Raw genomic sequence first — 20,900 nt, 5'->3', positions numbered from 1 at the left:
TGTGTTGGAGGGCCAAGTAAAGGACACTTTTCCCTCTGGTCTAAGGAGATCCCAGGGCAGTGAAGGGGACATTTCCATCTAGTCTAAGGAGATCCCAGGGCAGTAAAGGGGACATTGCCCTGCATAGGGTGCCGTCTTTCGGATAGGACTTTAAAACGGGTGTCATTGACCTCAGGATGAACCGGTTACTCCAGTAGGTCGTTGGTGGTGATGCAGACGGCTCTGATCTCCATGGAGATAGAAAGGTCAGTCCAGGAACTGGACAGGTCATCCTCCATGGAGATAGACATCACCTTCTCCCTCCCCAAACTAATTGCTAAACACGCCCCAGAACTAGAGTTAAAAGGAACTGGAACTTACTTTCAGCAGGATTGGGACTGGGGACCTCTCGACCAACGGACGTCCACCTCGTTACTGCTGTGCGCTGCTTCTCTACGCTGTTCGCCTGCTGACATGGGGACATGCCTGACGCAACTGCGAGAGGCTTCACCCAACGCTGAAACCCAGCAGGCCCGGCGCAACGTGAGACCACCAAGCAACCAGCCACAGACAACCGTGCCAGGCTACCAAGAGCTCAGCTCAACGCTCTCTATAGCACTATTAAAGAAAAAAACAATTTTTTTCCCAGCATGTGAGTGCGACTCCAATTGTTTGCCAGTACATGCTCTAATTGTAAGTTTTGTGTCCCCCGAGGCTAGAAGCATAGGGGACACATCCAACGAGGCTACAGACAGAGGGGACACATCCCCCGAGGCTACAGACACAGGGGACTCGTATGATTATTGTTGCCACCCGTAGCATTGAATGCAAGGGAAGCCAGCGAGGATTTGGCCTCCCTTGATAAAAGATTATACAATTATAGCCAATCAGCGTCAAATTAAACTGAGTGCGCTCAACTGCGAATGGTCCTGGCGCACCAAAACAAAGTGTCAAGGGAAGCCAGTTTGGATTTGGCTTCACACCAATCACATCAAGGCAAATTTCATTGACAGAAAACAAAATGGAATTGCTGCATCTCATTATGCCTGGTGAAAACCAAACACTGCATTCCACTGTAAGAAGCTTATACCAACGGTCCAGCATGGTGGTGGTAGTGTGATGGTTTGGAGATGCTTTGCTGCCTCAGGACTTGGACAACTTGCCTTAATAGAAGGAACCAAGGATTCTGCTCTGTATCAGAGAATTCTACAGGAGAATGTCAGGCCAACCGTATGTGAGCTGAAGCTCAGCTGGGTCATTCAGCAAGACAAGGATCCAAAACACACAATCAAGTCAACATGAAAATTGTTAAAAAGCAACAAATTTGAAGTTTTGGAATTGCCTAGTCAAAGTCCAGACCAGACCTAATCCCAATTATTAGCATTACATAGTCAAAGTGAATTGTTAATTGTTTCCTTAATTGTTTAAGATATCAATGCCATACTTAACATGGTTCATCATGGCAATGGCTTTGATGACCCTAGTTAGTTTCAAGTTTCCATTATGGCCATTGTGGAGTGGATTTAGAAAGGAATTAAATGGACAAGTAAAATCAGATTTTCTGATGTATCAATAACTCAGCCATCTCTTAACCAATCCCTTAGCTTTTCTCAAACCAAGTTAATGGTTTGGGTGTTATTTGGACTTATGGTTCATGAGAAGTTTTTCAAAATGTTTTCAGAAATGTCCAAGATAGAGGAAAATCTGTCCTGACAAACCTTATGGGTCCTTGAGGCAAATGTGTTCAGCACGAGGAAAGAAACATTCATACAAAGTGTCAAGTCTCTTGGTCAAATGTAGAGAAGAATATGGAGGGTTTAGGTGAGGTGGCTTATAACAGCGCCACCTATAGGCCAATCAGTGCCATTATTATTTACCAAGTTACTCATGGCCTCTAGTTTCTTGTGTGCCAAATTAGAATAAACAGTTACTAATCTATGCTTCAGTCATTTGAGCATAAAAAAAATAATACAGAGAACCCCCTAATTATTCAAGTAATCGTCTTAGATGCCAATTTTTTTCCCATCACTCACACCCGAAGATATTAACATCTAATATTCATCCAATGTCTGCCATGCTTCTGGATGACGTCATCGCTGCTTGCGCTGGGCTCCAGTGCGCATGCGCTGTCGGCTCTGCAAACCGGATCTAGAAAGATGTCTGTCACCACAAAACGGAGGATGTGAACGTGAGTAAATTTAAGTTGAAAACAACGGTCGGCAATTTTTAGACGCCGTCTCCAGTTCTTTTATAGCTCAACGGTATCACACTTTATCAGAAGCACGTCATCCATGACGTCCAAAGCTTTGTTTTCTCACAACCACCTGATTGGATTGGTTTGGTATTGGTTTTCCGTTGGCGACAAAAAACGCTACGTTAAGCTTGTGCTACGGCCTGTTTTGATCAAAGCCTCCAGTAATGAATACATTTTTGACACAATTAGCTGGAAAGCCTCAATCACTAGTGCTGCTAAAAAACAGAAGTTAGCCTTTTTTGTTGAGTCCTGAAAGTGGCAAAATGTTCCCAATGTTCACAATAAACTGTTGATGCCCAGGAAGTTGGACCCTGTGATAATCTAATAAAAATAGCTGTTATGAAAAGAAAAACCTGTTTTAAAGACATATATTATACACAGTAAGGTCAAACGTTTGGACAAAATCGTGAAGACAGAATATATGAAATAACATATGGAATCATGACGTAACCCAAAACATGTTAACTAAATCCAAATATATTGTATATTTTAGATTCTGTAAAGTAGCCACCCTTTGCCTTGATGACAGCTTGTACACTCTTAGTATTCTCTCAATCAGCTACAAGAGGAATGCTTTTCCAACAGTCTTGGAGTTCCCACATATGCTGAGCACTTGTTGCCTGCTTTTCCTTCACTCTGCGGTCCAACTCATCCCAAACCATCTCAATTAGGTTGAGGTCAGGTGATTGTGGAGGCCAGGTCATCTGATGCAGCACTCCATAACTCTCCTTCTTGGTCAAATAGCCCTTACACATCCTGGAGGTGTGTTGGATCATTGTCCTGTTGAAAAACAAATGATAGTCCCACTAAGAGCAAACAATATGGGAAGGCGTACCGCTGCAGAATGCTGTGGTAGCCATGCTGAATAAGTGTGCCTTGAATTCCAAATAAATCACTGACAGTGTCACCAGCAAAGCACCCCAAACCATCACACCTCCTCCTCCATGCTTCATGGTGGGAACCATACTTGCAGAGATCATCCATTCACCTACTCTGCGTCTCACAAAGACGTGGCGGCTAGAACCAAAAATCTCAAATTTGAACTCATCAGACCAAAGGACAGATTTCCACGGTCTAATGTCCATTGCTTGTGTTTCTTGGCCCAAGCAAGTCTCTTCTTATTATTGGTGTCCTTTAGTAGTGGTTCCTATGCAGCAATTTGACCATGAAGGCCTGATTCACACAGTCTCCTCTGAACAGTTGATGTGTCTGTTCCTTGAACTCTGAAGCATTTATTTGGGCTGCAATTTCTGAGGCTGTTAATAATTCCAATTAATTTTTCATCTGCAGCAGAAGTAACTCTGGGGCTTCCTTTCCTGTGGCGGTCCTCATGAGAGCCAGTTTGATGGTTTTTGCGACTGCACTTTAAGAAACTTTCAAAGTTCTTGAAATTTTCCAGATTGACTGACCTTTGACTAGCTCATGAAGCTGGTTAAGGGAAAGCCAAGAGTGTGCAAAGCTGTCATCAAGACAAAGGGTGGCTACTTTGAAGAATCTCAAATACAAAATATATTTTGATGTGTTTATTATTTTATTTATTTATCTAGGCAAGTCAGTTAACAAATTCTTAAAAAAAAAAAATACCCTACCCCGGCCAAACCTGGACGACGCTGGGACAATTGTGCTCCGCCCTATGGTACTCCCAATCACGGCCAGATGTGATTCAGCCTGGATTTGAACCAGGGAGTGTAGTGACGCCTCTTGCACTGAGATGCAGTGCTCCGCCACTCGGGAGCCCCTCAGTTTAACACTTTTTTGGTTACTACATGATTCCATGTGTTATTTCATAGTTTGTCTTTGCTATTATTCTGCAATGTAGAAAATATTTAAAAAATATAGAAAAACCCAGGAATGTGTAGGTGTTCTAAAACTTTTGACTGAGATAGATAAAACCTCAGGAGAGGCGTCAGGGTATGAGTTGCCGATCGCCATATGCAGCAGCTACATTCCCATTCATTGAAATGCATTCAAATTGCATGCACGTGCACACGTTCCTGACTCCCGTCACTGGGCAAGATCAAGTGGATCACTTTTGTAAAGTCATCCTTGGTCACCACCTTTCAAAGTGTGTTGCATTATAAAATCTTGAAAAATTAAGCTTGAATACCACCGTACAGTGCATTCAGAAAGTATTCAGATCCCTTGACTTTTCCCACATTTTGTTACAGCCTTATTCTAAAATGAATTAAACTATTTATTTTCCTCATCAATCGACACACAATACCCCATAATGTCAACATGACCCACGAGCATTATTTCAATATACAATACTCAAACTCCAACATATGACTTTGAATCCTCTACTTTCGCCACTAACATTTTTATTTCATAATATAGCTACAGTGTTTATAACATGACACCCAAGTTAAAAGGTTGTCACCCATTCTTCATTCACCTCCACAAATATCTACCTATTATACCCATGATTACCATCATTTATTAACAGACATCCAGTGTTTATTACATGATACCCAAGGTTTAAAAGATGTTACCAGGGTTACCCAGGGTTGAAGTGGTAAATCAACAGGTTAGGTAAACGCTGAGCAGTGATCCAGATGACCAGAGACAAGTTGTGCCGACGTTAATGCCAGAAGCCCTGTCCTATTTGGGGGGGCGGGGTCCTATTCCCATAATAAAAAGCAGCAGAACTCACTTCAACAGGTATGTCGTCAGATTTGATGAGTGACCGAAACCTTTCCCATACTCAGAGCAGTGATTAGGCTTCTCTCTTGTGTGCGTAAGCTGGTGTCTATTTAGGGTTTGTAAAAGGGAAAAACTCATCCCACAAACAGTGCAGTGGTAAGGCTTATCTCCGGTGTGAGTTTGCTGGTGTACCTTCAGGGCTGCTACTCGACTGAAACCATTCCCACACTGAGAGCAGTGGAAAAGCTTATTTCCTGTGTGAGTGAACTGGTGTCTCGTTAGGTCTCCTGCCCGACTGAAACCCTTTCCACACTGAGAGCAGTGGTGATGCTTCTCTCCTGTGTGAATTAGCTGGTGTGTCTTCAGAGTTGATGAATGACTGAAACTCTTCCCACACTGAGAGCAGAGGAAAGGCTTCTTTCCTGTGTGAGTTATTTGGTGTCTATTTAAGTTCTGTGAAAGAGAAAAACTCTTCCCACAAACAGAGCAATGGAAAGGTTTCTCCCCCGTGTGAGTTCGCTGGTGTATTTTTAGTTTGCTTGGGGTCTGAAAACTCTTTCCACATTGACCACATGGGTGTGTCTTTCTTTTTTTTGTCGGTTTCGATTTGAGGTGAGTTGGACAAATAAAACTGCCTTTGCAATCTGAGCAGGGGTGGGGCCTACAAGTGTGCCTTCTCAACTCCTCTGGATCATAGAAGCTAGTGAAGCAGTCCATGCAGTGGTGATGTTTCTGTCTTGAGTTCCTCTGTCTGTGTTGTTTATGGTTTCCTGATGCTGTGGAACTAGGCTCACTGTCTGAACCTGGGTTGGAGCTCTCTCCTGTGGGAATAAGAACAGATATGGGGTCAGAATCAGGAAGAGAACATTGGAGGGTTTCTTGTTTAAGAATGATTTGTGGGACCTGTGGGAATATGAACAGATATGAGGTTACGGCCTTTTTCTCACCAAGTCCATTTTTTGTCCAAATTATTCTGACCAAAAAGAAAAATATGAGCATGTCATGTTTATGATGCCTTTCACACCAATTGCGAAATATCGTCCTTCTGCAATCCGTCAATAATTTATTCGGACCCATGGGCACCAGGTAATTTCCATGTAAAAGGACCCATGAGCACCAACATGTGAAGTTCATTGGAGCATGTCAAATTAGATGTCAAATGAAAAGTGGTCTACATTTGAGAAATTAAGGCATATATAAATATTAACATTTTCCATGCTAAAAATGTGAAATAAGCAAAGACTTTCTGGTCAAACAGATGGTAAAGGGGTCTTAGAAAACATTTACTAGAAAAAGTCTTACGGCATCAGAAATACATCAGAACACAATAATGAAGTAAAGACGCCAACTAATATTAGCACTTCTATTAGATTAGGATCAACTTCTCGGCCTTCCGTAACTTTAAGAAACATTGCCTTGTCTTGTAATTCTGTTACCAGAAACCCACATATCTTGAAGATATTGTCTAATTTCTCTCCTCATGAGGAGGATAATGAAAGTTCACAGAATTAACAAGTAAAAGGTAGAACTATCAATTAAATGTATGTTTTAATGATTCAAAGAAAATTGATAGCAGTAAAGTGTTTAAAACTCGAAATTACCAAAATCAGTAACAGAATTTCTGAAGAGAAAAAAAAAAAAAAAAAAAAAAAAAAAACGGTAACGTAATTGTAATTGGCTACAATGGATAATCATAGCAGTCACACAATTGGGTTCACAGGTTTGGACAGTACAGTAAAGAAAAGTTAGAGTATAGTTCAGTAAAATATAGTTAAGTACAGTGGACGTTTATGATTCGTTCAGATTTGGTCCAGACCAACCAAATTTGGTCGTTTGAAAGCAGAGCTCATTAAAATAAGAGCCAGTGTAGAATAATGCCCATATTTGCAAAGATGGATATTGCATATTTATACCTTTGTGTGCCTATTTAGGATACATCACCATGAAGAGAATGACCTTCATATCCAAATTATATCCAGCATTTCTGTGTAGTACAGATCTGGAATCCATGATGAAATTCCGTTACCACAATTCCGTTACCGGGTGTAAATCCACTTCAATAACCAATTATTTTTTTTTTTTTCCAAAGTCAATGTGTCATGTCATAGCTGAGACCCCATGATTTCTACAGATATTGTTGAATCTAAATTCAGAGCAGATATTTAAGAGTTTGGGGAAAACGTGGACACAAACTGGTTCCAAACTTTGCATCTGCACAGCTCTTCCAGTAAATGTATTTTCATAAAAATATTCAGAGGAAATTGTTAAAAGTAGTCCTTGTGCATAGAGTTGTATGGTTTGTTAACTCTTGAAAAAGCGATGCTTTTTGTTTGGCATATATTTTAGGTAAAAAGTCTGTTATGGTGGAATTGCCCCACTACAATATTATTTCTCTCATTACACAGTCCTTCCCCCCTGCATCAGCGTTTTGTGACGTTGAACAAATATTTAATTAAAGTGTGGGGAAAAACGCATCAGACTTGTGAATGGTTTTCAGGGTTGGGGTCAATTCCATTTCAATTCAGAAAGTAAACCAAATTCTAATTCCAATTCCAACATTTCCTCATGGAAAAGCATTGAAGAGAATTGGAATTTCAGTGTGATTCCTGAATTGACCCCAACTCTGATGGTTTTGTCTGTCAAAAATCAGAATCCATATTTTTCCAGAATATGTAACGCAGTTGGTGTGAAAAGGCCTTTAGAATCAGAAACAAAGCATTGAAGGGGGCTTTAAAATACTTGTTGATACAAGTAGAAGCACAATAATAGGGTTTTAGAATCCCCTGTGGCAACCAAGTCACCAACCTCTCTCCTTACTCCACACCTGAACTTACCTGGGTCAGTGATACTATCTACTTCCTCCTCTTCGTCTAGATCTGGAGCAGACGCTTCCCTGTTCTCCTCTTCTTCTTCTTTGACTGCTCTCTCCACCTCTTCTTCTTTGACTGCGCTCTTCTCCTCTTGTTCTTCTTCTTTGACTGCTCTCTCCTCCACTTCTTCTTCTTTGATTGCTCTCTCCTCCACCTCTTCTTCTTTGACTGCCCTCTCCTCCACCTCTTCTTGGATTTCTGTCTCCTCTTCTTCCTCTTTGACAATCACATTGAGTTCCAGGGTTTGACTGCAGTCTTCCAGCTTCACTGACACCATCTCTGGACCCTGCTGTGAACTTCTCTGGGCTGGAAGGCCACAGCCAGAACCCGGGGACTCCATGGACTTGGGTTCAGCCATGGCAGGTTAGAAGGTAGGTGAATCTGAAGGTGGTATAGTCATAAGAGGCAGATACAGTGGAGGGTGAGTTGCACATAGCTAGCTGAAACTATCCTGAACAAAAATATAAAACACAACATGCAACAATTTCAAAGTCAGGCCTAGCCTATCAGAATGAGTTTTCCCCACAAAAGGGCTTTATTACAGACAGAAATACACCTCGGCACCCCCCTTCTCCCTCCTCAGGATGAGCAGGTGAAGGTGTCAGTGATGTGGAGGTCTGGGTTGGCGTGGTTACACCTGGACTGCCAAATTCTCTAAACAACTTGAGGTGGCTTATGGTAGAGAAATTAACATTAATTATCTGGCAAAAGCTCTGTTGGACATTTCTGCAGTCAGTATGCCAATTGCACCCTCCCTCAAAACCTAAGACATCTGTGGCATTGTGTTTTGTGACAAAACTACACATTTTAGAGTGGCATTTTATTGTTCCCCGCACAAGGTGCACCTGTGTAATGACCATCCTGTTTAATCAGCTTCTTGATATGCCACACCTGTCAGGTGGATGGATTATTTTGGTAAATTATAAATGCTCACTAAAAGGAATGTAAACAACTTTGTGCACAACATTTCAGAGAAATAAGGTTTTTAATGCATATGGAAAATTTCTGGGATCTTTTATTTCAGCTCATGAAAAAATGGGACCTACATGTTGCATTTTATATTTTTGTTCATTCAAAAGTGTTGTAAACGATCATGGCACTCCTACAGGACTGCCAGTTGTAGAGCCCTATTAAAAATAAAAATATAAATACATAAAAAATAAAAAAATCTGTTTAAATTTGGTTCCCGGCTTTGTTTTGTTTATCCCAAATTCCATTTTTCCAGGTTTCAGTTTCCCCCCAGTTTTTTCAAGGCTTTGGCTCTCTAAATCACAGTTTTTAACCCTTTACACTTGTGAGAATGGGCCTATAATGATAGGACTAGACTGAAATGTTTCTTACATAAAAAAAATATTAACAGCATATTAAATGCATAAGAATGAAAGGGAACACTTTGGAGATTATGGGAAAATGATTAGACTTAAATTGAGGACACAACAGTTGACCTGACAAGACTATGTCCAAACATTACACTGTTGATTTTATGTGCATTTTACATTTACTTTGACACATTTGTTGATAACAAAATCTAAAAATACTCTGGATACTTTCAGTAACATGATAAGAATATTCCTGGAATATGTGGGGTAGGTGCAACATAAGACAACAACAAAAATGGGTTTGAGCGGAGGACTAACTGGAGTCTCCAAGTGGCCACACACGTCTCCAAAGTGTTCACAGTTACGTAACTTCAATGAACTTTAATGACCCAAAGAAGAGTTTTATTTTTTATAGTTGCTCTCCTAGCTATGCCGTTGAGGAACTAGAGCAAGTGTAACAGTATAACTTTAGTCCGTCCCCTCGCCTCGACCTGGGCGCGAACCAGGGACCATCTGCACACACCAACAACAGTCAGCATCGTTACCCATCGCTCCACAAAAGCCGCGGCCCTTGCAGAGCAAGGGGAACCATTACTTCAAGGTCTCAGAGCAAGTGACATCATCGATTGAAAGGCTATTAGCGCGCACCACCGCTAACTAGATAGCGATTTCACATCGGTTACACAAGCACACTTGTAGTTGTTATGAACAAAATCCTGCATCCCCGCCATCACACAATTACTGTTGTTGTTTACGCCATCCAAACACAGCCCATTATAAATGGCAATCTGGGTCAAGCTTGTTCTATTGCCAATATAACTAGTATTTATTAGTCCCTCAACGTCTCATCTTTCAAAATACATTGAGTCCTCTTAAATGTACAGCATTTCCCTCTCAAGACAGCAAAACATTTGCAAAAGTTACTCAATTAGCGGGAGAGATGGGGGCAACTTGTCGCGCACGATGCTCAAGTTCAGAACTGCTGTCAGTCAAAACCCATACAGCGCTGTGAAGCGCAGAGCCTGAGCTCTGACATCATGTATAGCATGTTAATGTACAGCCACTGGGTTCCAACTTAGCTTTATCCGTGCCCCAATCTGTCATTCTGAGTGTAAAGGTTACTAGAAAAACTAACTTGGACAATGCATAAACCACTTTTGAGGTCTGGGAAAAATAGAAGAAATGTAGATTTTTGGGTGTAGTTACACTTTAGTGCGCACCAGCAACAGACCGTTGCTTGGTTACCAGTGTTTCTGTAGCAATTATGTAATTGCAGTTTGCAAAACAAATGTCCACTGGACTGATGTAAATAATCATGATATCATTCTGCCAGGTAGGTGTTTATCGCCCCGTCCGTGTTGCTGAAGCTGCAACAGAATTAAAGCCATTTCTGACTGAAAAGTTATGTTACAGAAATCCCTCATTTGTTTAGAAAAAAAAACATTCCTTATTCCCTCAACCTGTAAGCACCTCATGCATGTAACCAATAGGGGCTGACCTATAGCATATCATATTCACAATAATACATTGATTATAACAAATACCGTGACAGCAACATTTGACAGCAAAATGGATGCAGAGGACGTGACAAATTAACTCGAAACGAGGGAATGTTTACAGGTTGCTCAGGAGGTAAAGGGGAAGTCAGATGTGTGGAATAAATCTGACTAGTTGTAGAAAAATATACTTTTTATGACCGTTTGGAACAATGTAAACAACAGCAAATAAATGATAAGCATAGCAGAGTGTCTGTTGTAACGTTTTTGTAAAGCCTTTATTACAGCAACAACTAAAAAGAGTTGCATTCATTTGTGAATGCAATTTCTGAAATGGAACGATTTAGGCCTGTTTATTATTTATGCTAATTATTCAATGGTCACATTGTTATTATTTTAAAACTAAAATGCTCGATTGCATTTCGTATGCTGTGTGATGACATGAACGAATAAATGATTGATACAGTAGCCTATATAAGTATTGAAATATAGGCCTTAGTAAATTATGGTATTAAGACTAAACAGGATGCTCTCTTAGGCCTACAGATCGATGGTGGTTATACAAGGCTGCTATACTAAGCCTTCTAATGATAATGACATTACCTATTATTATAATGATGATCATAATAACAATAAGGAGATCAAGGGGAAAAAAGAGGGTTATTACTATAAATAGTGATGCACAGACATTACATTTTTGGCCGATAGCTATAATTTCCTTGCCCCCCGCCAAAAAAGATACCGATAACCAATATTTACAATTTTAGCAGCCTTTTAAAGCATTCTAGTACAGTAAAATAGTTCACATGGACGCAGCGGTCTAAGACACTGCATCTCAGTGCAAAAGGTGTCACTACAGTCCCTGGTTCGAATCAAGGCTGTATCACATCCGGCCGTGATTGGGAGTCCCATAGGGTTGCGCGCAATTGGCCCAGCGTCGTCCGGGCCGCCATTGTAAATTTGAATTTGGTCTTAACTGACTTGCCTAGTTAAATAGAGGTTACACACAGCACACTGACCAAAAAGTTATTTTGTTGGCATTTACGTGTGTCCTCATTACCAGTAAAACATAATCAAAACATATTTCTTTCACTTACTTGCTGTGCTGTTTCGTTGTTCATTTGTTCAGTTTCATTCTCAACCAAGATTTTTATGGAACGCCGTTTGGGTCTTTGCGTGTCAAAAATATACTATTTAAAACTATTTTATGTGTCAAATAAGCTTGTTGACAAATCAGGACCTGAATATGACTGCACATCACATAATAATTTAACGCTTCATAAATGTTTTACGACGTTATTACAAATTGATTACACTATCACTCGTATTTCATATGTCACAACGATTCATCGATACTATGCTGTGATGCTGGTAAAGTTGTCTCGCGCACCTACAGTGCTGGTCATAAAATAAAATCAGGCTAGCTCATGGATGCAAACATTGTTCTTCCCCAACAACATAGAAAAACGACATCTGTTTCAGTGGCTGTAGTTAGTTAGCTAGCTATATAGCTAGGTGTCATCTAAAATAACCCTAATTTATTAAACAGTTCTTATTTGATTAATGGTGGTCGGACCCATCTATGTGAAGCTAGCCACAATAAGGATTATCCACAATAGTGGACTTTGCGGTTAGCCTTCAAAATAAACGTCTGGCATTATGCTACTATTTGTATTAATTTGCATCACTGTCAATGGCATACTTTTATTTTGAAGGCAAACCGCAAATTCCACTATTGTGCCTAATCCTTATTGTGGCTAGCTTCACAACACAAGATAGCTGGCTGTTTAGAACGTTAGCTTTGTGTAACAGGGTTAAGTAGCTGGCTAGCTATTTATTTTCATGAACTGAAGTTCAATTTCAATAGGAGAACAACACGTGGCAACTTAACTAATACTTACCCACAAGGATCCCTAAATCATTGCTAAGAATAATGAAAAGGACTGCAGTTTACTGGTCATTGTTTGCAGGCTGGTTGTATTGGTGCTAGCTTTACCAAGCTAAAGCTAGCTACCCCAGAAGTTGCGGTCGAAGAAATTATGTTTTATTACCAACTCAACGCGGTATTGTAAACACATCGTTCGTGGCCGGTGTTTGCTTGTTTGCTGACTTTTCTGTACAGCTTTGGCAGTGCTACTGTATCTTTTTTGACACGCAAACGGCGTTCCATAGTATGTATGTCGTGACCCTATTACTGTGTAACTCCGGCAGGGCAACATCGGAATAATAGCGCACTTGTTAACCGGTGCTCGATCAGTCGGTGAAAGCCAACATCACCCACGACAGAGAACGGTTGATTGTCAAGGGCAATGAATCTTGGCTTTAATGGATTTCGCCTATGAGTTGTCTCACTGAAATTTTGTTACTCTTTCAAATGACTGCCTGACTTGTTGACTGCTCGATCCACATAGCAGACATTGTGGGCTAGTTTAGGAATGCCTTGCTGCACGTATAGCCAACATTTTTCCTCATGTACATAGGTATGCACGTCAGCTTTGACATCGTTTTTGCACAATTGTTTAAACTAGACATCACCGATACCGATGTTGGCATTTTTAGCTAATATAGGCCGATTTCGATATGTTCACCGATATATTATACATCCCTAATTATAATTTTTCTGACCATTTGGAACAGTGTAAACACAATCTATTATAAATAATTTATTACAGCAAAGATGAAAAACAGCCGAATTTGTGAAATTGTTTATCTGACATGTGGTTGCGTGAGGCTTGGTGCTCACGGAATCAGTAGGCTATTAATCAAACACCCAGACAGGCAACAGAAGCAGGATCTGTCTTATTTCTGGAGAAATATGGATGATTTATAAATCCAGGCACATTTAACAGTTAGGCTATTGATTATAGACCTAATTAAGTTGGGGTTTCCTCTCTCCTCACTTTTCTTAGACCATTAAGGAAAGGGCTGTTTTCTCGTCCCTAATATAAGTAGCATGCTACCTTTACCCTTGTAGATGCCACAGGGTGGCTCTATCCTACCCTGTGTGTGATATGTTGTAAGTGCCGTTATTATATAGCGGTGTAGAAGTATTAAGAATCTGTATTGCTGCCCTGTCGCTATAGTAACTATTAAGAATCTGTATTGCTGCCCTGTCGCTATAGTAACTATTAAGAATCTGTATTGCTGCCCTGTCGCTATAGTAACTATTAAGAATCTGTATTGCTGCCCTGTCGCTGTAGTAACTATTAAGAATCTGTATTGCTGCCCTGTCGCTATAGTAACTATTAAGAATCTGCATTGCTGCCCTGTCGCTATAGTAACTATTAAGAATCTGTATTGCTGCCCTGTCGCTATAGTAACTATTAAGAATCCGTATTGCTGCCCTGTCGCTATAGTAACTATTAAGAATCCGTATTGCTGCCCTGTCGCTATAGTAACTATTAAGAATCCGTATTGCTGCCCTGTCGCTATAGTAACTATTAAAAATCCGTATTGCTGCCGTATCGCTATAGTAACTATTAAGAATCTGTATTGCTGCCCTGTCGCTATAGTAACTATTAAGAATCTGTATTGCTGCCCTCTCGCTATAGTAAGTTTAAGCATGTACAGTGCTTTCAGAAAGTATTCACACCCCTTGATGTTTCACCACATTATGTTGTTACAGCCTGGGTTACATTGAGATTTTGTGTCACTGGCCTACAAACAATAGCCCATAATGTCAAAGTGGAATTATGTTAGACATTTTTTTAAATGAATAAAAAATTCAAAGCTGAAATGTTTTGAGTCAAATATTCAACCCCTTTACGGCAAGCCTAAAAAACGTTCAGCAGTAAAAATGTCCTTAACAAGTCACATAATAATTTACATGGACTCTTTCTGTGTGCAATAATGGTGTTTAACATGATTTTTGAATGACTACCTCATCTCTGTACCCCACACCTACAATTATCTGTAAGGTCCCTCAGTCGAGCAGTGAATTTCAAACACAGATTCAACCACAAATACCAGGGAGGTTTTCCAGTGCCTCGCAAAGAAGTGCACCTATTGGTAGATGTGTAAAAAAACAATAACAGACATTGAATATCCCTTTGAGCAGGGTGAAGTTATTGATTACACTTTGGATGGTGTATCAATACACCCACTCACTACAAAGATACAGGCATCCTTCCTAACTCAATGGTGACTTTAAAACAATTAGGAGTTTAATGGCTGCGATAGGAGAAATGAGGATGGACCAACATTGTAGTTACTCCACAATACTAACCTAATGAAAAGAGTGAAAAGGAAGCCTGTACAGAATAAAAATATTAAAAAACATGAATCCTGTTTGCAATAAAGCACTGAAGTAAAACCGCAAAAAATGTAACGAAGAAATTACCTTTATGTCCTGAATACGAAGCGTTATGTTTGGGGCAAATCCAACAACAAAACACTGAGTACCACTCCTCATATTTCCAAGCATAGTGGTGGCTTCATCATGTTGTGGGTATGCGTGTCATCGGCAAGGACTAGGGAGTTTTTTATGATGAAAATAAATGGAATAGAGCAAAGCACAGGCAAAATCCTAGACGAAAACCTGGTTCAGTCTGTTCCAACAGACATTTCCCTTTCATCAGAACAATAGCCTACAACACAAGGTCAAGTACACTGGAATTGCTTACCAAGACGACATTGAATGTTCCTAAGTAGCCTAGTTACAGTTTTGACTTAAATTAGCCTGAAAATGGCTGTCTAGCAATAATCAACAACCAACTTGACAGAGCTTGGAAGAATTTTTAAAAGAAAAATGAGCAAATATTGTACAATCCAGGTGTGCAACACTCTTACCCAGAAAGACTCGCAGCTGTAATCACCGCCAAATATGACTATTATATGTATTGAATCAGGGGTGTGAATACTTATGTAAATGACACATTTCTGTATTTAACTTTCAATAAATTTGCTAACTTTTAAAAACATGCTTAAACTTGTATTATGGGGTATTGTGTGTAGATGAGTGAGAGAAACATCTGTAATCCATTTTGAATGCAGGCTGTAACAACAAAATCTGGAATAAGTCAAGGGGTATGAATACTTTCTGAAGGCACTGTATCAGAGGCCTGCCACACCTGTTCTGGACAGCCCATCCACATGGTGTGCAGGCTCTTGTTCCATACCAGCACTAACACAGTGGGTTCAGCTAAATCAAATAATCATAATCCTCCATTTATCCCTTATTACTTGACATTCGTATGGATAGGAATATTTCCTAAAGGCACTGTAGCTATAGCTTATGATATGTCCCTTTTGTATAACCATGACCTGTTTGATACGCTAATGCCCTCCTTTGTCATGTTTAGTCCTGGAAGGCTCATGTGTAACTATATGTTAAGCCTAGTCATATGGCATTACTTAATGATTTATGCACCTTTGTTGATGTGTTCCTAATGCGTTTCTCTAGTCTCTCTTCTAGACCGCCACTTCTTACCTTACCGTCCTACCGGCCTTACAAGCGCCAACTCCAACCCTTCCCCCATATGCAACTGTGTTTATTAGAAATACCCTAAACGTGGATTATTAACCTCCATCTCCTAAATGTGTTCTGACCCATGCTACAACACCCCGGAACTAGCATATACAGTCAACATAGTCCTTTATTTTTGAAATCGTCGCTACTGTAAGTAGTATAGCTAGTACTAACTCATTTGGGTGAGTCTACATTGGGGCTATTGAAGTGATGAGAAAAAAAAGGTAATGTCGACTTCTAGCTAATCTCGGTTACCCAGAAGTAAATTATCGCTAAGCCTTAGGTGGTGGAAAATAGTTCAGGACTGTTGCTCCTCTTCATCACTGCTAGTAAACAAAACAAGCTAACGTTAGCTAGCTAACAGTAGATAGGTTGTTGGCCCTCAGTAGCTGTTAATCTTCCAATGAGGTTTTCACTGACGATTGATAATGGAAGCCAGACTTTATTCACACTCATAAATAGTTCAACAAATCATAAACTCACCTTGAAAAATAGTCCTAGTCGTCAGTTGTTTGGCTGAGTAAGGACATGCGACGAAAAGAAGCAGGAATGTAAACTTCCGCCCGCGTTCTAAAAACGGAAGTTGCGTTATATTTGTGCTGCGGTCAGTTAGATACTGTAGGTATGTAGCCAGCAACGGCTTTCCAATAAATCAAAAATATATAATGCAGCTGAAAATTATATAGTATTGATACTTCTTCCCTTCTGCCACTACCAAAACGCTAGAGAATTAAATAGTTCAACTTTATAAAAAAAAAAGGGCAGGACAGGCCAGTCACAGATAGAGCAAGCTAACAAAGTTAGCATTGGTGTGTGGATGTTTTGTTTGCAGCAGTGGTACTAACATCTGAATTATCGTACCATCATTTGTTAGACATCCAGGGTTTTTACCTGAAACTAAAGGAAGTATTACATGTTACCCAGGGTTGAAGTGATTATGGAGTGTAAGTAAATACTGAGTACTGTTGACAAGTAGTGTTCATGTTAACGCAAGAATCCCTGCTCTATTGTCACATAAGTTGCGGTTGGTAAATGCTATTTACATAATAACATGTGTTTTACTTCTGTGGTTTGAAGTTGACTTTCTTCTAAAGCAACAGTCCAGTGTCAGGCCTGTGATACTTTAACCAGTGTGTCTTCATATTTTTTGAACAACAGAAACCCTTCCCACACTGTGAGCAGTGGAAAGGTTTCTTTCATGTGTGAGTGTGCTGGTGTCTTTAGATGGTGTAACTGACTGAAACTCTTCCCACAGAGCAGTGGAAAGGCTTCTTTCCTGTGTGAGTGTGCTGGTGTATTTAGATGGTGTAACTGACTGAAACTCTTCCCACAGAGCAGTGGAAAGGCTTCTTTCCTGTGTGGATCAGCTGGTATCTATTTAAGGTCTGTAAAAGAGGGAAAACTCTTCCCACAAAAAGAGTAGTAGTACAACTCATTCCCTTTGAGTTACTTGGTGCATCTTTAGTTTGCTATTCCCACATTGACCACAGGGGTAAGTTTTCTTTCTTGTGAGAGTCTGTTGGGTTGATTTAAGGTAAATTGGACAAATAAAACTCTGCAATCTGAGCTAGTTGAAGACACACTTGTAGACTCCAACTCCTCTGGCTCATAGAAACTAGTGAAGCAGTCCATGCAGTGGTGATGTTTCTGTCTTGAGTTCCTCCGTCTCTGTTGTTTATGGTTTCCTGATGCTGTGGAACTGGACTCACTGTCTGAACCTGGGTTGGAGATCTCTCCTGTGGGAATAAGAACAGATATGGGGTTAGAATCAGGAACAGAGCATTGGAAGGGGCTTTAAAGAGCGACTTCCCCCTAAAAAAAAAAAAATCCTTTGAAAACAGCCATATCGATATAAGTGAGAAACAATTAGTCTAGTGTCACAATTGACTACAAATTGTAAATAGGATAATTATGGTCATGAAGTCAGTCTCGTTTTTAAAATTGAATTTGGAACTTCAGTGCGTCACAAGTAAATGAAGGTTGGGTTCGGATTACAATTATGTCAACAAATCATGCCCCCTTTTGCCAATCTCCAAGTGCAAATCGCCCCTTTTCCCACTTCGCTTCCCTTCATTGAATGGGGCTCTGTTGTTTCATCGCCCCCAACGTGTTCAAAGAATCATGGCCGTTTGAGACTGAAAAGCCCTATACGATAGACCATGTAATGCATGCTTCCAGCAGGATGCACAGCCTATGCTTTGCATGCCCAGCCAAAGTACCCGATCATGAGGAATAGGTGGTTGGAGTTTGTTGGTCCCCAGTGGTGGTGAGTATACCGCTAGCTAGACCATAGACTGCTGGTTATGAAAACAGTCCATTCGGAAAGTATTCAGACCCCTTGATGTTTCCCCACATTTAGTTATTACAGCCTGGATTCAATTGAGATTGTGTCACTGGCCTACACACAATAGCCCATAATGTCAAAGTGGAATAATATTAGACATTTTTTTTAAATTAATAAAAAATGTAAAAGCTGAAATGTTTTGAGTCAAGTATTCAACCCCTTTATGGCAAGCCTAAAAAACGTTCAGCAGTAAAAATGTCCTTAACAAGTCACATGATAATTTACATGGACTCTTTCTGTGTGCAATAATGGTGTTTAACATGATTTTTGAATGACTACCTCATCTCTGTACCCCACACCTACAATTATCTGTAAGGTCCCTCATTCGAGTAGTGAATTTCAAACACAGATTCAACCACAAATTCCAGGGAGGTTTTCCAGTGCCTCGCAAAGAAGGGTACCTATTGGTAAATGTGTACAAAAATATATAACAGACATTGAATATCCCTTTGAGCAGGGGGAAGTTATTGATTACACTTTGGATGGTGTAGCAATACACCCAGTCACTACAAAGATACAGGCGTCCTTCCTAACTCAGTTGCCGGAGAAAAAAGAAACCACTCAGCGATTTCACGAAGCCAATGGTGACTTAAACAGTTGAGTTTAATGGCTGTGATTGGAGAAATGAGGATGGATCAACATTTTAGATACTCCTCAATACTAACCTAATGAAAGATTGAAAAGGAAGCCTGTACAGAATAAAAAATATTAAAAAACATGAATCCTGTTTGCAATAAAGCACTTAAGTGAAACTGCAAAAAATGTAACGAAGAAATTAACTTTATGTCCTGAATATGAAGCGTTATGTTTGGGGCAAATCCAACAACACAACACTGAGAACCACTCCTCATATTTCCAAGCATGGTGGTGGCTTCATCATGTTGTGGGTATGCTTATCAATATAAAAGAAAAAATAATAAAGGCGCAGCAAACAGGTCTGGGGACTTCCCAGGGTCCACTCACTCAGAGTGGTCTTACTCCCTCATTTTTCAGAATAGAAGCCTGAAACAATTTCTAAAGACTTGACATCTAGTGGAAGCCATAAGAAGTGCAATTGGAGTCTTAAGTCATGGGATACTGTATTCAATATAAAACTACTAACATTTAAAAAATCCCACTTCCTGGATGGATTTCTCTCAGGTTTTCACCTGCCATATCAGTTCTGTTATACTCAGACATTATTTTAATAGTTTTGGAAACTTTAGAGAGTTTTCTAATTATATGCGTATCCTAGCTTCTGGGCCTGAGTAACAGGCAGTTTACTTTGGGCACGCTTTTCATCCGGAGGTGAAAATAGTGCCCCCTACCCTAGTGAAGTAAAAAAAAATATATATATATATATTTTTAGAATAAGGCTGTAACGGAACAAAATGTGTAAAAAGGGAAGCGGTCTGAATATTTTCCAAATGCACATTTATAATATTAGAAAGGAACTTAGGGATGGCAGGTAGCCTAGTGGTTAAGAACATTGGGCCAGTAGGTTGCTGGTTCGTATCCCCAAGCAGACTAGGTGAAAAAATGATGTGCCCTTGAGCAAGGCACTTAACCGTAATTGCTCCTGTGAGTTGCTCTGGATAAGAGCGTCTGCTAAATGGCTAAAACGTCAAATGTAACTAGGTTCCTTTCTCATGTCACGCACAAAGGAAGGAAGGAAGGAAAGTCACCTCATGGCTTCCCCAAGCATGAACTATTACTCAGGTAGTAGCATACTGCTTATATGGGAAATGAAAGGGGTGAAAAAGGCAGAGGAGAGGTGATTAGGGAGAAATAACATGGGTGTTTTCATTAGTCGAATTCAGTTGGAATACGTTTGGTCTGAAACCGTTTACTCCAAACGGAAAACGATTTGCATCAACAAGAATTTCTATTGACAAATTAAAAGGGATACTTTGGGATTTTGGCAATGATGCTCTTTATCTATTTCCCCAGAGTCAGATTAACTCATGGATATCATTTTCATGTCTCTGTGTCCAGTATGAAGGAAGTTAGAGGTCGTTTTGTAAGCCAATGCTAACTAGCATTAGCGCAGATACACCATAGACTTCAAGTCATTGCGCTAATGCTAGTTAGCATCTTCCTTCCATCTGCATGCACATTAAAAAAAATGTTATCCACAAGATCATTTAACTCTGGGGAAGTAGATAAAGGTCTTCATTTTCAAAATCCCAAAGTATTCCTTTAAGGTAGGTCCCCTCCCGGTTGACTAAATGTTTAGCAAAATAATACAACTACTCAATACCCCTGGTGTGCAGGGAAGGGCCTTCAGGGGTATCTAAATAAATTCAGCTGCAAACTGACCACAACTAATCACAATCATTTCATACCTTGATTACATTGGCACATGATCACATCTTTTTTTCTTGTAATTGAACACGTTTTTTGCTGAATTTCTAGTGACTAGTTTTTTTTCTTTACCAAAAATTAAATCCCCCCCATAATAATAATATAGATACTTTTACAACTCTGAAAGGCCCCCCCCCCCAAAAATCCCTTGCTGGATGTTTTTTGAAAAGTGAAATCATTCATTT

At 40.0% G+C, this 20,900-nt stretch overlaps 1 protein-coding gene across 1 annotated transcript; it reads right to left on the bottom strand.

Annotated features, from left to right (window-relative positions):
* Positions 1-2,795: 2,795 nt before the first annotated feature.
* LOC129845765 (zinc finger protein 664-like) lies at positions 2,796-16,600 on the bottom strand. The gene is made up of 3 exons (XM_055913667.1): positions 16,512-16,600; positions 7,711-8,127; positions 2,796-5,697 (listed from the first exon to the last, which is right to left on the bottom strand). The coding sequence occupies exons 2-3, from the start codon at positions 8,102-8,104 to the stop codon at positions 4,883-4,885; spliced, it is 1,209 nt and encodes a 402-aa protein (XP_055769642.1). The 5' UTR covers positions 8,105-8,127; positions 16,512-16,600; the 3' UTR covers positions 2,796-4,882.
* Between the last annotated feature and the right edge of the window lie 4,300 nt (positions 16,601-20,900).

This window comes from Salvelinus fontinalis, unplaced genomic scaffold (assembly GCF_029448725.1).
Source record: "Salvelinus fontinalis isolate EN_2023a unplaced genomic scaffold, ASM2944872v1 scaffold_0364, whole genome shotgun sequence".
NCBI lineage: Eukaryota > Metazoa > Chordata > Actinopteri > Salmoniformes > Salmonidae > Salvelinus > Salvelinus fontinalis.
The sequence above is the reverse complement of the archived record's forward strand: the minus strand, read 5'-3'. Positions and strand labels throughout refer to the sequence as shown.